The sequence below is a fragment of the Malaclemys terrapin genome, chromosome 10 (assembly GCF_027887155.1).
Source record: "Malaclemys terrapin pileata isolate rMalTer1 chromosome 10, rMalTer1.hap1, whole genome shotgun sequence".
Taxonomy (NCBI): domain Eukaryota; kingdom Metazoa; phylum Chordata; order Testudines; family Emydidae; genus Malaclemys; species Malaclemys terrapin.
In genome coordinates, this window is record NC_071514.1 from 36,512,176 (window position 1) to 36,529,846 (window position 17,671).

At 39.0% G+C, this 17,671-nt stretch overlaps 1 protein-coding gene across 1 annotated transcript in view; it reads right to left on the minus strand.

Moving 5' to 3' along the window:
- Nucleotides 1-17,671, minus strand: part of TSPAN3 (tetraspanin 3) — a 33,071-nt gene that overhangs the window by 4,992 nt on the left and 10,408 nt on the right. Inside the window, exons 2-6 of the mRNA XM_054041817.1 lie at nucleotides 11,949-12,140; nucleotides 10,950-11,024; nucleotides 7,296-7,397; nucleotides 3,361-3,513; nucleotides 2,908-2,991 (exon numbers count right to left, since the gene is read on the minus strand). Of these exons, the coding sequence (XP_053897792.1) occupies nucleotides 2,908-2,991; nucleotides 3,361-3,513; nucleotides 7,296-7,397; nucleotides 10,950-11,024; nucleotides 11,949-12,140 (606 nt within the window). The remainder of the gene's footprint in view (nucleotides 1-2,907; nucleotides 2,992-3,360; nucleotides 3,514-7,295; nucleotides 7,398-10,949; nucleotides 11,025-11,948; nucleotides 12,141-17,671) is intronic.

Sequence of the window (17,671 nt, forward strand, 5' to 3'; positions counted from 1 at the left end):
AGATTAAACCAATGTCTTATTTAATACTGAAACCTTAACAACAAAACCAATTAGATGATGTAACATTTAATAAGGTCAATAGTTCCTATTGCAGTCAGGGCTAAACAGAAACGTCAGAGGTGTCTAATAACAGAAACTGTTTACCGAACACCAGAGCTATGTGTTTAAGATCTTATAATCTATTTTCTTAATGGGTGTTGCATGGTTTGTTTCAGTTCTATATGAAAACATTTCAAACAACTTACGTCAATATCTTGGCAAGGGCAGAAAACCTCCTTTGATGTTTCCTTATTTTTTTTTTTTTTTTTTTGCAAAGTGTTTACATAGCCTTTGCTGCAGACATAATTTGGACTCTCCCTGCTGATAGCTAGAGTACTGCCATGTGGCACCACAAAGCAAGTGCCACCCAAAATGCAGAGACTACACAATGAGCATGGTTACTTACAACTGACAAGCCAGTGGGACACTGACAGGCACACACATCCATGACTGAAAGAGTGGCATGGGTTTATAGCCCCATGCTGAGGAGCTAGGATTTTTAACAGTGCTTTAATAACCACTTCAATAAGTGCATGGGGGGGGGGGGGGGGAAGGGAAGGGTGGGCATCTCTTCACACCTCAGACTCCAAAATAAGAAATATAGCTCATTTTGGAAATTAGGACACAGCTTCATAAACTTTTCCCCTACATGTTTCTTAAGGGGGGAGCGGGAGGGAATTCTACCTTAAGCTCAGACAAGAAAAGTCAACTATGGTTGCTAAACATTGAACTCCGTACCTGGCAACAACAAAAATGGAATACTAAGAAACATCAATAAACTAACAACTGAAACTAGGATATCAAGACACTGCACAAAAGGCTGCAAAGAACAAGTGGTGTGACATATTTGAGTAAATAGGGTATACTGAAGATTGATAAAGCATAGAAGTGACAGTTAAGATGCTGAAAGCTCTCAACTAAAACTTCCATTTCTGATCCTATTAGAGGCAGCTACCTTGCTTTATAGAAAAGCAGCACAGCTTGTTACAATTTCCATCTCAACAGCTGAATATTCAAGAGCACTTTTCCAGAGTAATCAGAACTATTCCTAAATATTGAATTATCTCTAAGCACCAACTGCTCACCGCTATTATAACTGCTTCTGCTCTAACACTGATTTAGTTAAAATAGGTTTTAATATTTACAGTTAAATAATTCTGATGCCAGAAGGATGGAAGTTTTCAACCAGCATTAGGTTCCCATACTGCAAGAGTATCTCTCTTGAGCAAGATAGTTAATTCTAGCAAGCAACTCAGAAGCACTTTTAATTTAAGAATATGACTTCAAATACATTAAGTTTACACAAGGAAAAAACCTCTCCCCGTAGGAATGTCATAATACTGCATAGTGCAAGATGGGTATAAGACAGAGCACTTTTTTCAAACACCAAGGCAAAATGCATTACTTTAACAAAAGATCTAAACCTTCCTCCAAAGGATTGGAATAACCAGATTATCCAAAAGCAAAAAAATTAGCATTTCATAAATCTGAAATAAGTCAGCTCAAGACAATGAAACCCCATTGAATGCACAGCAGCTATATGCAGATTTATCTGTTTTATAAGTTTATCTTAGCACTTAGATGGAGTTCTATTACTGGATGCATTTTCAGGTGCTGAACACTGGCAAAAAGTCACCTTTAGACAAATTTCAGTCCAAACGCTAAGTTATGAAAGTTTAATAACTTTATTCACCTGTTTTGACTTTTCTGAAGGCAGAAAGTGTTATACCAGTTAAAGTTTTCTGCTGCAAAAGGCTGGGGATTATTTAGTTAGCTTTTAAAAAGAACACTTAGCACTCAGCATGCACAGTATAGTTTTCACTGGGGACTGTAATGCCACTGCTACATCAGAAAACACCTGATGAATGCTTTGATTTTTTAGATGTATTAATTGCCTAAACTAATGAACAAAGCAGCAGAATTCTGGACATACAGGCACATTTAAGAGTAAGTGTCAGAACACTTTTTCAAAGTCCATTTACTTAGAGAATTAAATATTTTAATATTCATCTTAATATCTATCTAGGGAACCTAGTTAACATGTTTTAATTTTACAAGATTCAAAGTTAAGGTATTCACAGCATCTGTAAGTTGGCCACATTGCACCTGCTCATTAAGGAATTTAACTTATCACGAAGAACAGAATACACTACATAAGTGCAGTGTTACAAAGATGTTCACTATGACAATCAAGGCACTAACTGAACTTCAGTTAATTATCAGCTGTGATGCTTGAGCTAATGCCTTAGATTTGTGTACAGAGAATTCTTATTGGAGGGTCCTCAACTCAGGACTTCACTTCCCCTGATGGCCCAGTAGTTGAATCAGACCTTCAGAGCACAGTGCAATGCCCCTTTCCAAAGGGTCATGGTAATAGTTAGCGATCAAAAAAATCTGGCTATATTTTTAGGTTGCTCTAAGATACTATGATTTAGTTGATTTATTTCCTGATAGCAGCATTAGAATGAACTGCCCCTATTTGTTTGAAGGGAGTTGTAAATTGAAGAATTTGTAACTATTTAAATGTTAACCACCATTAAGTGTATCCATGAAAGTATTTGCTCAGCATGAATGTCAGATATGTTCAGATACATTGGTCATTTATATTGGAGATCTTGTATAAAATGGAGGCGAGACACATTCCAGCAAAAATGAAGGCGCTGAACAATTTAGAAATAACCACAAGTCATCAATTTAAAATATTTGGTTATTTGACACTTGGGTCAATGGAACTCAAAGTCAAAATAAAAAAAAACTAAAATTGTTGAAGACTGGTGCATTTGCATGGTAACCTGGGATTACAGTCCAGAGTTTCATTTTTATATGAAAGATTATCAGCTAAAAAGAGTAAATGTTTTGAAATCTCACCTGAATGGCAGCAAATGCCAGAGCTGCCCAGATAACATACATCATGATTTCTTGTAGCTTCTTTACAACTAGGGCCTCACACCCCTGAAACAAGCAAGCAGTAGCATTTAGGAAGTATTCAGCCTGGTCATAAATTTGCATAGAAGCTTTGCTTATATATCCACTAATAAACTGAAATAAATGTCAAAGGCAGCAAGCAGCATGGACAGAAAATTAAAGTATAGTGCTAACGGCTTTAAACTCAAGAAAAAACAAGGAATTTGAAGGCTAGCTTTTAGGATGGGCAAGCCGACTGAGACTGAGAAGAGCAAAATAAGTTATTTATCAGACTCCAGATCAGATCCCTGATATATGAAATATACCCCAAACCTCTTCACTGGCCATCAAAACAGGTAAATTTAAATGACTGTCAGCTTTGTACATACTAAAACTGAATTCACAGGCCTAGCTTACCTCAGAATAAAGGTCCATTGGGTGGGTCAAACTGCCAGTACAATTGGTGCTGGTTGCTTTGCAGCAGCTGAGGGGTACACTGTTATTTTTAGTTTCTTTGAACCACTTAGTGTTCTCCCAGTCTGAATAGTTGTGGATCCCACAACAGCGCAGCTGCAGAAAAACAGAGAAAAGGCCACCATGTATATCAAAGGTTATTAGTAAAGGGACAATAATTAAGAATATGCATTAACTAATTACAATCCCATGCACAAAGATGTATTAGAAGAGGCTGCCTGTGTTATTTAAATATTGAACATTAGAGTAGGTCTTGTCACTTGCCCCTTAGCATGACAAATGTTTTGCCAAAAATTGAAACTACAGATTGAATGTTACTAGTATTACTTTCAACTTCAAACTAGTTTTATGGTGCAGATCCTGAAAACTAGCTATGAAATACTGTTAGAATTCTATCTCTGGATGCTAAATGTTTAACACTGAGTTTTCTATGCTCTCCATCTCATAAAAATCTGGGACTCCTTATAAGTTTAAGAAAAGCCCTATTCCATTAGGCTTTTCTTCAGACAAGTGGAGGCCTGGAGCCATTTCCTGTGCTCAAATGGCTACAGAACCGACTACAGAGTCTACTTCTTGCTATGAAAGTGTGCTTCAGAATTTAATCTCTCATTTTAAACAAGTATGTTTCTAGCCCTCATGGGTGTGAAGAAAGCCTTCAAAATGTGAACCAAATCTAAACCAATGCAGTACAGTACTACATTAAAATTGGGACGGACTAAAATAGCAGCCTTAAGCCTGAGCCCTAAGGGGATGATGATTTGCTTCCTTCAGCCCCCAGAAATCTACTAAACTCCACAACCCCACCCCCGCCCATGCACACTTTGGAGAACAAGGCTGCAGAGAATGGATTCTCTTAAAAAAAATCCAAAATTTAAAAAACCTCACTAAGAAGAAGAGTGTTTTGGACTCACAGTATAGGGAAGACTTTCAGATTCCAAGTGAACACATGACAGCCAAGTCAGGTAGAAATGTCAAGGCTGAAGAAAATCAAATACCCACTGAAGCTGACATGTGGGAGTTAATCTCAGAGTTTAAGGCCAGGAGAAATTATGCCAAATCCGAAATGTTAGCTCTAAGTTTGCCAGACACAGAGAAGCCATTATTTTAGAAAACATTTGGGTATCAATGGGCAACAAATGTTGTAAGATAAATGGGAATTCATATCTCAAACAACCTAGAAGAGCTCTATTATTTAGAGCATCAAACCACTACTTAAGCAAGTGGCCCGGGGGGGGGGGGGGGGGGGGAGGAGGGAGAGAACCACTGGAGAGCTGGGGGAAGAATGCAAATTTCTTGGCCAGGAAGAACAGCTGCAGTCAAAAATGAACCTTTTGCCAAGGAGATCTTCCTTATTTCACAATTATTCTGTAATTATCCCAGATAAAATCCTAGCAGGAACACAGAGGATGCTGTTAGAATTTACACAGAATAAAAAGAAGACCAAGAGTGAGTGCAGATATTTGTACAAACCCATTAAACATGGAGACTCGCTATACCAAATATTACATGGTACTAGCAAGCCAGCCAGCTCAAAGCAGTAGTGGATTGGGGCACTCTAAACACATCCAAACAATGGGTCTTTATTGAACAAGAAAATTGTGGCAGTGTAAATATTGTTGAGTTACTCTGGATTAATAAAAAAAATCAGAGCCTTCAGAAATTTACAAACATCCTCTAGCATATCCTTTGCTATGGGTTTGGGACAGAACTAGAGATAAGGTAACTTTTCCCCTTGCCAATGACATTTATTGCAAATAATCCAGATCCTAATCCAAATTGTGAACCACAGAGTTTTAAAAATTGGAAGAACCATGGAATGCATAGGGTTGACGTTATTCAGTAACCTTTTCTAAATTAGAGATCATAAATAACTAACTCCCGTAGTACCAGTACTTTCAAGTTAGGCATTATGTTTCTCAACTTCCTACGACAGTTGTATACAGAAAGCTAATTTTAATAGAAGCAATGGCATCCGTTCAGTTAAAAAAATAGCTAATTTATAATAATTTTTGCAGATAGTTTTCCCTAACAAAAAAGTGTCCATATATGACACCTGGGAACAGGATCTGGACAAATTATCCCAGATGAATGGGATATGATCTGGAAAGGAGGACCAGTAACCTCAAGGTGTAACATGAGAAAATAAAATGTCTTTAATACTGTTTCAACAATCACTCTTCCAATAGGTTAAAATATGTACATACATTGAAGGGGAAAAAGTACTGGAGAAATTGTGGTGAGAGGAGATTTTATGCATATATGGTAGACATGTCCAGGCATCAGAGTATTGGGATACAATCTGTAACCCAATATAACAAATAAATATTGGATATTTATCACCAAATGATCCTTTGGTGATCTTCCTGGGGCTTCCTAGCACAAATGATCACACAAAAGGAAATGAAGAATTGATCTCATCTGTTAGCGAAGGTATGGATAGTCCAAGGGGAAGGGTTAAAAAACAAACAAGAAGTTATTGAAAAACTAATGTGTCAATTGTGCACCCATCAAAATAGAGAGCAAAGAGATACTTAAATATCTAATTACCATTTATTCAATACTCAGTCAACCCACCTGCAAAAAACAAGCACACCTATTCAAAAAAGTTGGAAGTTACAGTTTGACAGACATGCCTGGTTTGTTAAATGTGTAGTCAGATTTCACTTAAAAAAACACACACACACACACAGACACACACACTACACAACCCACCAGAAACAGCATGTCAGAGGTAGTGTACAGATGCTAACTTTAAGGGCTTGTCTACACTGGCAATTAACAGCAATGCAACTTTTGCACTCAGGGATGTGAAAAACACCCCCCTGAGCACAGCAAGTTGCAGCGCTGTAAAGCGCCAGTGTAAACAGTGCCCCAGTGCTGGGAGCTATGCCCATCGTTGAGGTGGTTTTTTTTGTTTTTTTTTTAAGAGCGCAGGGAGAGCTCTCTCCCAGAGCTGTGCCGCGACCACACAAGGCACGTAGAAGTGCTGCTGCGGCAGCGCTTTAACATTGCCAGTGTAGACTAGCCCTAACATGGTCAAAGTAATCTCAAATCTCCTTTTAAAAATAAATAAATAAATAAATATAGAAAAACGATTGTTGTAATTAGTATTGTTTTGTCGCCAATATCTCCGTGACAAGAATTTGTAAGTCTGTTCAAAACTTCTTAAAGAGTTTGAAGAAAAATTGGACTTGAGGCTACAGTGTAGACAGGAAAAGCCCCTGTGAGATTTCCAGCAGTGGAGTTTCATCAGTGGTGAATTACAAGTCTCAACTTTCCCTTCACTAGGGAATTTCAGGGGGAAAAACAACAACCCAAGACCTCCCACCAGTGATACCGTTTGTTCAAATGCACAGATTGGAGTTCTAATGTAGAGAACTCTGTAGGCTAGTTTTTAAAAATTTATAATGGTAAAAAACGCCAGAAGCCACTGGATCTTGTCTAAACTTAGTGAGATTGTTTCTGCCAAAAAATCCCCTGCCACAGATAAAATAAAGCCAATCAGGGCCCTTCAAATCAATCAAATAGCTTTTACGCCACTACAACTGCATTTGTGTCCGCATCTTTATAGTGAGCAAGCAGCAGATGGGGCAGTGTACTCTGGGATGTCCTATTGCAGAGAAATATTGAAGGGAGACAAAAAGCACATTGAAGTGGTTACAGAAGGATAGTTATGTGACAGCCTAGGTCTCTTGAAACAGCTAAACAGTTAAGTGTCATGGGTACTTGTAGGTTTAACTCTGTTTATATAGTGACCAAGCTACTGCTTATAATCTTGATCAAAGTTGTGGACAGCATCTAACAAACCCCAGAGCAATAGAATATGGACTTCATGAGATCTACAATTACAATAAACTTTCCATTATGTTGGCTCTCACCTGTCTCTGTACATAATCAATAGCGCGAGTGGCAGCATCAGGGTTTGTCCCACTGTATGCATCATACACTTTCTGAATGCTGTGATCAACTTCATCCTCCACCTATAAAGCAAACATTAGTGCACTTTCAAACTATTGGTACAAGTAGTACAACTCTGGGCAGCACAGTCCTGTTTTCAGCTGTAAATAATTGAGTAAGCCTAGGCACCCGATTAGTTGAGTCTTAATTATTGTGTTTTACAGATCACCGTATTTTGGAGAAATGGTTTCTCTTTTGGAATTCTGATTGTACAAAATACAAACCAAATACTAATTTAATCCTAACAGTTAAGAGCTACAATTAAGAATACTCTGCACAGAAAGTTAGGATGAATAAACTACCTTACACAGAATTTGGGGCCTTAAGCTGCTTCAGGACATCTATACAGTATTTTAGAAATTTACAGTTTATATTTCTGTGCTGAGACATCACTTTCCCCTCTTTCATTGCATTTATTATGGGGTTGAGGCTACACCAACTACAGACTTAAGTTTGCAAATGAGCTTCCTTTAGAAGCATGAATTTTGCTACCCCACTCTTTCAAAAATACCAACAACTGAGGAAATAGCCTCCAACCTGTAAGTTAGGTTTGGGCCAAAGGCAAACGTGAGGAATTTGAAGTTAATTGGATACGGAGCACAGGATAGATCATTGGGCATGTTCTTGAAAGGACCAAGAGTTATAGCGTGGTGACAATCATCATGCTCAGCGCCAGAAATCTTCTGTCCTAGACCACTGAATCAGGACAGTAAAACTTAGAGGGGCAAAGATCTGGCATCAGTTACAACCGTTTGTTGTTAAAGGAGTAACTAAGGGTAGGATTTGGCTCAGGATAGCCAACTGGCATCTCTCTTAACTCTGCCCATTTCCTAGCTCTTTCTGCCCTGCACAGCACTGGTGCAGTCACACTGATTGGAGAGTAAGCACGGATGTTTGGGAGGAAATCCTCAAAGATTAAACCTGTTTGGGGATTTACTATAATAGTAATCAAATTTTCCCCCCACTAGGGTCAGCCACACAGCACCACTTTCCTTGTCTGACCATCTACTGTTCATGTGAGAAGGTGGTGGCAGCACACCGTACACAACACTTACTGGGTGAGGAATAGCTACCAGCCCCATTGCAGATAATAACAATGCTGTTGACACTTGAAATGGTGCCTTGAGCAACCAACACCTGTTTCCCTTTGAAAAAGCTGGTATTCTCATTTTTTTTGAAGGGGGGGGGGGGAAGAGAAATCTTCCTAGAGTGCAGAATCAAGTAACCTGTATTTTAAGTAACAATTACATGTGACAAGGATACTCTTAAAAAGTTTAACGTGAATGGTAATCAATACTAACTGAATTATAGAGCTGTTAACTTGCTTCACACAATGTAAAAGTAATTGCTACTATTCTAAAGACATCAAGAACTAACTAAACATATATAGTTCTCAACTAGATGCTTATAATTTATATCAGGAAAGTAAACCGATGTACACTGAAATCAATTTATTTTGGTGCCAGTCTATTTTGGAATAAAGTTGGCTAAAATGGGTGTATGCTAAATTTGTTACTGACCTTAGAGTTCATTTAGTCAATTTTACTCTGAAATAAGAGTGTCCATGCATAAATTTGCCCCCAAAATAGCTAAATTGGTGTCAATTCAACCTTTGTTATTTTGGTGCACATTTGTGTGTGAAACAGCCCATACAGATGAACAGCACAGGGCAGAGGTTTAGTACAGATGGCAGAAGACTTGAACTCCAACTGACCGAGTTTTTAAAATCCTGTGCCTGAGGTGAAGAAAGCCTCCACTACTCTGTCCAGAAGACAAGTCTGGAACTGTTCAATTGACTGACAGACTGATTAATCCCAGCTACCTCCATATGGAAATTAATCTTTCAAGAGGAAATTTCTTCTCATTTAGTAGACAAAACTAAAGAGACCTGAAATGGGCTGGCTGCTGTCATGGAGGAATGCATGGAGAAGTGTGCAAATTGGACCCAGGCCTCATCACTAACAGAAGGATGTAGGAAAGTTTCAAATGCACCAAAGGTTAGTTATGCCTCCATTTGGAAGTCCACAATGCCTGTTCACTCTCTTGTTCTGAATACAAGATGTACACAGCTCTGGTCTTTGCTGATTAACTCCTCCTGGCAGCAAACAATGATCAGGTATATGTTGATACTTTCAGATCCTTCAGCAGCCTTTGATAACAAGACTGTATGGCTGTTAGTGTGTTTTCCAGCTATTGGCTAGCAGAACATTACTAGTCTAGAATGATTTCACTCCTCCTCTCCCCACCTGCCCCCCCACCAGAAATAGTAGAGGGTTGTTTGGGGAAACTTCTTTTCTACCAGATATCTAGGCTCTGTTTTGTTGCCCTTTCTGTCTAAAGTCATGTGAGACAACAGTGAGAAATATATTTGGCTTCCAGGGTCATAAACAGGCAGCAGACAGGTAGGTCTGTGTCTCATTTTCATCTGATCTGAATGATGTGGGTTGTGTTTTCCCAGTTCTTAGAGACTGGGATTTGGAAGAGAATGAGCTGGCTGAGGCTCAACCCAGACCTGAGCACAGTAATCCATACCTTTGATCTTTAGACTAGAGTACTGCATTGTACTTTGTTTGGAACTACCCCTAAAAACTACTCTGAAGCTACTGCTGATGTAGAACACAGCTGCTCATTGTTTAGGTAGTTTCAGGAACTGCAGTGTCTTCCTATTTTACTTTTAATGGCTAGTCAAGGTGTCGATTTCAACCTACAGAGCCCGACCAAATTCACAGTCCATTCTAGTCAATTTTACAGCCACAGGATTTGAAAATTAGTCAATTTCACATTTTCAGATGTTTACATCTGAAATTACATGGGTGTTGTGACTGCAGGGGTCCTGACCCAAAAGGGGGCTTTGGGGGTGGGGTGTTGCAGTAAGTACCCAGTCCATTTGGGCTGCTTACTTTAAGACACCTTGAAGAGCAACAAAAAAAAAAAAAAAAAACACGAGATATTAAGTTGGGTAAGCATCGACATACAACATATCCAAATGCAGTGCAACCTATGCTGCACACCGATTCAAAATGCTTTTAAAAACAATAGAATGCTTGGCAAACAGAGACATGCCAATTATGGCATAACTCTATTTACTGTGTATCCGCTTTTCACCTCACTCTTCAGTGACAAAATCCTACTAAACATCAGGCTGAATTGTATATAAATTATTCCTACACTACCTCTTTCAAAAAAATTGTAGCCCTGTTGTAAAGCCAGAATAAAATTAAATAGCAAGTGAGTTATCAGGTTTTTTATTATTATTAAGTAATTAGCCATCTTTCATCCAAGTTTGGAGTACCCCATAACATTATTTTAAGCTACTTACTTCCAGACCTCTGAAGAGATCTGTTTCAATATAGGTTTAATTTTTTTCCAATCTTTGCTATCATTTAGGCCTGCACCTTTCTTTGATCTTATACAACGTAGAGAATCAAAACATCTTTACAATACCCAATAGCAGTTTTAGAAAATCCCAAACGTAAGTATACCTGCAGTAAAAATGGGAAGTTCTCCCCCTCCCCCAGCAGGTTGTGGTCACAATCTACAACATTTATTGAACTTTAGAAGACAGTTTTTATTACCTTTGCTCTGTAGATGTATCCCAGAACTACCACCACAACTTCAGTGATGAAAACCAAGAGGAGGATGATCACAAACTGTTAAATACAATCCAAAATATTTATATAATACATAGCTTTGCTGACATGCCTTTTGAGAACCTAAACTCTGCCTTTCGGGTTTATCAAAGTTGCCAGGCAAGTTACGAACTTAACAAGCAATTTATAGAAATAGTCAACTGAGTGGATCGTTTCCAAATAATCTATCCACTAGATCTAGTCTGAACTCCTGTATATCACAGGCCACCAACGCCACCCAGCACCCACAGATGAAATCCAACCAAAACTGGACCAAAGTATTACAGCCCACAGGACACGTATCTATTATGTGACAAAATTTTAAATACCTTAGTACCATACATATATTTTATTATTTTACTCAAATACATATGTGAATAGATGGCATACAGCGACAACAGAAACTGAAGTACTAATTTAAACACAAGTACAGCTTGGACAACACAGCCCCAATTCCTAATATTACACTACAAAATACTTGTAGTGAGATTCCATCACCAGTGCCATCCAATAATTTTAGTTTTAAGTTTCAGCTTTCTTAAGCACGAATGTGTTTTCAAGAAAAAAATTTTAAATAATTGAATACAAATGTACCATCAAAAACATTCACAGTATTAATCTTTTTACTTTAAGCAGATCATTATCATTCTGAAGAGGGACATTGGAAGGATTTTGTATAAAGTTTTAGTAGGAAAAAAGGCTGATTTTAATATGTTCCAACACAAAAAATTAAGAGAAGTATTTTAGGATAAAATAGGTAAAGAAAAAGATACTGAGATTGTAAAACAAGATTACCTGAGTAAATATCTAAAAAAAACAAACATACTTGAGTGCCCATTTTAACACCATCAGTAACGCTCTACTCATTCAAAGGGAACACTAAGGCCAAATATACATCAGAACATACAATAAAGCTTCAAAAATTCATGTGAAACAGCAACTTACAGTGGCAAGCCCACAGCGACTTTCACGGATTGTGGCACAGCACCCAATAAGTCCAATAATAAAGAGAAGTGTCCCCACAGCTATTATAACCACTGCTGGAATAAGCGTATAGACATCTTCAAAGAAGTGATCGTAGTCGTCATATGTTATGAAGACATAGGCTCCCACATAGCACAGAATGCCTGCTGCGGCCTAAAAAAAAGAAAAAAAAATTAGGGTCATCAAATTCTTCATAAATCCCAACAGTTAATTTTTATTAAAAAAAAACCACAATCCTCTACAAGTGGTTATAATTTCATAAGGAGTACCTTAGCAAGCATTTCTAATGTCAATTCAACAGCCCTTCTGTATGACCACAGATATAGACACGTATCTGATGACTGGTGAAGTATTGGCTATATCTAGACTGGGGAAAGTGGAGGTTAGTGCATAGTTAACTCCAGTGTTTTACCTAGTCTAGATATTGGTTAGATTAGGTGAAAGGCTGAACCCCAGTCTAACCCCCAAGTCATCGGCATCTAAGCTAAATAAACACTGGAGTCAGTTCACCTCCACCTAACCGCCTTACCCTGAAATAAGGGAAGAAGAGAGGTCGTGTTGTGAACATTGCACTCCTGTGTGCCCCCTTCCCAAACATGAATCCCATGAACTAGCCCGATTGTCTAAGTAACTGGTCATACACCACTCCTAATACTGTTGACAGTAAGGGTGTCTCTACACTGGCAAGTTTCTGTGCAGTAAAGCAGTTTTTTGCGCTCAAACTGCAGGTGTGTATACACTGCCAAGCCACTGAGTGCAGAAACTCAGTTGCAGCACTGCAAAAAACACACACAAAACCAAAACCCCACCTCGACGAGAGTCATAAGGCTATTTGTGCAGAGGCTCCAGCGCTCTATTGCCAGTGCAGCCACTTGATTGCTTTCTGCGCGGTAATTGACCTCCAAAGCTGTCCCATAATGCCTCAAGTGACCGCTCTGCTCATTGTTTTGAACTTAGCTGCCCTGGAGACATGCACCCCTCCCCTTTCAAAGCATCATTTCTGACAGCCCTTGCAAGCTGTACTGATCTGCTTCGGGACACAAAGCAAACCATTAATGTGGAATGCTTGTGCTGTTGAACAGAGGCAGGTGTGTGTGCGCGCGCACGCTGTGCAGAGAACCCAGGGAGGGAGGTGCGGGCTGATGTTGGGGTTTCCCCCTCCCCCTGCCTCAGGACTGATTGCTTCCTGCCACGGTCTGAACTTACAAGACAGCATGCTGACACACTGTCCCCCAAAACAGTGTCTCTCCCCCCCCCCCCCCAATACACTCTCACATTCCCCCAACCCACTTCAATTGAAAAGCAGCTGGCAGTGTAGTAAGATGCTCATGGAACAATGGGATTGGGAAACCTGCATCATGTGACGTTGTGCCTGCCCCATGAGGCATTGCAAACCCTTCCCAGAGCACCCTGTGGCCAGTTGCAGTGGGATAGCTATCACAATGCTCTGCTCTCTTCGCCACTGCAAGAGCTGCTAATGTGGATGCGCTTCAGCGTCACAAGGAGCACAGTGTGAACATGCAATAGTGGTTTAATTCCAGTGTTTTAATAAAAGTGGTATAATTTGTGGTGCAGAAACTTGCCAGTGTAGACATACTCTAAGGGCTAGTCTATGCTGGCAATGTTAAAGAGCTGCTGTGGCGCTCTAAACAAAAACAAAAAAACCTCACGCCTCCACGAGGGGTGTAGCTCCCAGCGCTGGTGCACTATCTACACGGGCGCTTTACAGCGCTGAAACGTCTTACGCTCAGGGGGGTGTTTTTTCACACAGCTGAGCAAGAAAGTTGCAGCACTGTAAAGTGACAGTGTAGACAAGCCCTAAGATTCAGTTAAATCCAAACAGCTATCTACTTGCAGATAATCCAGAGATTTCTTCCTTCAGAAGAACAGGAACGGTTTTATACTCCAAGATGTATTACTTTCTTCCATTTTGCTACTTAACTAGGCAGGTAGATAGATCATCTATTTCGACTGCTGGGAGTAATGGGTGCACATGTAAATATTTTTATCTTTATTTTGTAAGGAAAAGATTAAATTAAAACCAAGATCCCTTTTGTGAAACCTATGTAACACCATTTCCATTTTTAAATAGGTAATATCTCTAGTCCAAATAAAATTCTTCACTATGAACAGTACACAAGTCAGACAATCGCTGTGTATTATCAGTGTGGTGCATATCTACAGAATACATATGGTAAGATTTCAACTTCAAAGGAAATATTCTCAGAAGTATTGTCCGAACTAGCCAGTTTCTGCACAAAGAGGAAATTACCTCTACTGTTGTAACTTACTGGCAGATTCATACTGAAGATCTTATTGCTCTCTACTACAACTGTAGAGATGCAACTTATTGCAAAATTCTAACTCTAAACTGCTGCATGCACAACATCATTCTGATCCTAAATTCTGACTGCAGTAAGATTTCCACTGACTTCAATGGAATTACACTCACAAAAATTGCAGGACTGGGCCCATAAGATAGTACACGGTACACCAGTAGCAGCAAGTACTTCTGCCTCTGTATTCCCTTTTCTAGTTATACAATGAACCCACTGTCCTCTCTTCACATCCCCCGGCCCCATGACAACATCTAAAACACTCAAGGTGAATTCTGCACTGAACAGCTTAAATGGGAGAACTATGCGATCTAGAATGTAAGCTGATGCAACTAAAATAGTGGATGCTGTATACTCAGTTATAATATTCTGTCTGTTCAGATGTGTTCAACAGTCTTCCAACAGGGCACCCTTAAGTCAAGTGAAGTTAATAATCACTACACTGTCTCCTGGACTACATTAGTATACTGCCATAGATATGGCTAGTACTTAACATTCATTTAGTAAGTTACAAGCTTTACCAAAACCTTCAGAGCTCCCTAGGCCAGGAACAGCTAGCTGTATTGAAGGAAATGGACTATCGCTTTAGAACACTGAAAACATTTGGGGTTAATTCAAACTGGTTTTACAGAGTCTTTATATGACCCTGAATATCATCATTTATCTAAACTGAGTTAAAATGGATCAAGACAGTTCATCACGGGGGCTTTGGTGAGCTAGAAACATTGAGCTCACTTTGGGAGTAGTTCTGATTCAATATGTTATATTGTCTCCAATACTAAAAGGTGTTAATCTAAGTCTTCGTTTCCCCCCTGGGGTATACTAAGTTTTGAACTTGAATAAAAGTGATATATACAGGCGACTGACAATCTGTACATATGAAGTCACATGCAGTGTAGCTCTGGGGGTTTATCCAGTTTGTGTCTCTTCTGATGGGACCCTGGTGCTATGTAGTTTAATTGCAGATGCATATTAATATTTATACCTTAATGCTACTACGTATTTGTATTACTGTAGGGCCTAGGGTGCCCCACTGTGTTAAAAACTGCACGAATGAAGTGAGTCCCTGCCTTGGAGGGCTTACAATCTAAACACAATGAGTGTGCGGGCAGGGGTGAATCTAATATACAAGCAACCTGAATAATGTAAATGACAAACATGATCGTGCCTGGATTTAAAAAAAAAAGACAAACCACCACACACATTCATAAGAAGGGAAGTTGTTAGGAAGCTACTAAATGAACAGAAAAGGAAGACGAGATGAGATACTGGAGAGATGTTAAATGGTGTAGTAAATATGGTAAGATATGAACAGGGATAAAGTTAAGCCAGTATTTGGATAAGTTTATTTTAAGTCCCAGATCAGTGCCTAAAAACGGTACTGTTCACCTAAGGTATTAGTGACTATATTAGCCTTGATCTGTGAGCATGTCCATTAACAATGAAAGCTACAAATTTTGGCTGTGTATAATTTGAGATTTCATGGTGATGTAGGACATAGAAAATGTTGAGGGGAGGAGGGAATAATCTGTAGTTTAACTAGTGTGAAACTTTACTATCAAAACAAATTGTGTCTCAGCTGAAGTTTCCTCTTGCTGCAAAGTTTCAGAAGCTATTTGAGAACTACACTCCTGCTGTCATAAACAGGTCTTATTCTCATGTGGAGAAAATACTAATTTTGGGGGGAAAAAGGATAAAGTCATTTTCACCATTACAGGTCCTCTTAAATGTACAACATGGGACCCAAACAACTTCTGTGGCTCCTATTCTCAGAAAAGTCTGAGAAGTGGTAAAGCACAAATGTTACCATTAGGTTGTACCAAGTATTTCAATTTTACAGAACTGATATTTGATAAAAATGAGCTAAGGAACTTCTGGTTCTACTCCTGCCTGTTTCCCCTACCAACTTTTGTTTTTACAAATCATAGAAATGCTGGAAGGGACTACAAGAGGTCATCAAGTCCAATCCCCTGTGCTGATGCAGGACCAAGTAAACCTAGACCATCTGCGACAGATGGTTGTCCAATCTGTTCTTAAAAAGCCACCAATGATAGGGAACTCAATCTCCCTTGGAGGCCTACTCCAGAACTTAACAACCCTTATATTTAGAAAGTTTTTCCTGATATCTAACTTAAAATATCCCTTGCTACAGATTAAGGGCATTACCTTCTTGAACTACTTTCAAGGGACATGGAGAACAATTGATCACTGTCCTCTTAAAATGGTCAACAACATATCTGAAGACCTTTGAAGTATGCTTTTTTTTAAAAAAAAAGTTTCCTCTCCCTCTTGTCACAGCATGAAACAGGCAAAATGGACTTACTATAATTTATGTATCTGACAGCATTTCACATAAACTACATTAATTTACCATAATAGAAGTGTGAGGGGTGGAAGATATGGCAGCTGAATCAACAGGTTAAATGCAGAAGATTCAGAAAATTCAACTATACATTGCATTCAAAGTAACAGTGTGAAAGAATAAACAAGGATGAAAGATTCAGGCGCACTCAAAGTATAATCATGGCTCTGCTGGTGGCTCACTGCATGGCCTTGGGCAAGGTATTTCACCTCTACCTCTATAAAATGGAAGCAATAGGAATCTCAACACCCCTTCCAATTAGTTATCTAATAAGTTCACATTTGCACAATACTGAATACATAAGGTGCTATATAGATAGCAAACTGAAAAATCAGCTGGGGCAAAACACAAAAATGAGACATTTTAGCGGAGTTATGTTTAATGGCTTATTTCCTTCAAAACTAGTTGCTTGGCAGAGACGACAACTAGAAATTCTAGCTCAACTCTAATACGCTGGCATTTTATGTACAGAATGGAACAATGCAGACATGCACATTTGGGATATAAAGTGAAGAACCAAAGGGAAGCCATAGAACAATGGAATTACATTAAGTGTTGCCTAGCAATGAAACATGTGAATGTGCCAGTGATGTCATCCCCCACTTAAAAGGATTAAGATGCTTGTCAGAAATGTGGTATTTTGCAAGGCGGCAGAGGGGAAAACCATCTGCAGCTGTCACCAGATATGAGGAGAGTGCAAAGGAAGACTGAAATCAGCAAGATTTGTGAGCCTCTTTGTCCTCCTCTGCTGTGTTTTAAATGGAATTTTAAGTGGCTTCTCTCTTCCCCCACCCAAGAAAACCCAGTTCATAGAAGTGGAGTTGAGACTTAGCATATAGCTGCATAGGAATAATTTGGGAAGGAAATTTTTGTCTGCAAAGCAGTTGTCAATTCTATAATCTTAGGATCTTTGCAATTTGTTAAGATTCTACAATTTTTACTGTTTGAGATGTACTTTCTAAAATAAAAATTGACATGAATTCCAC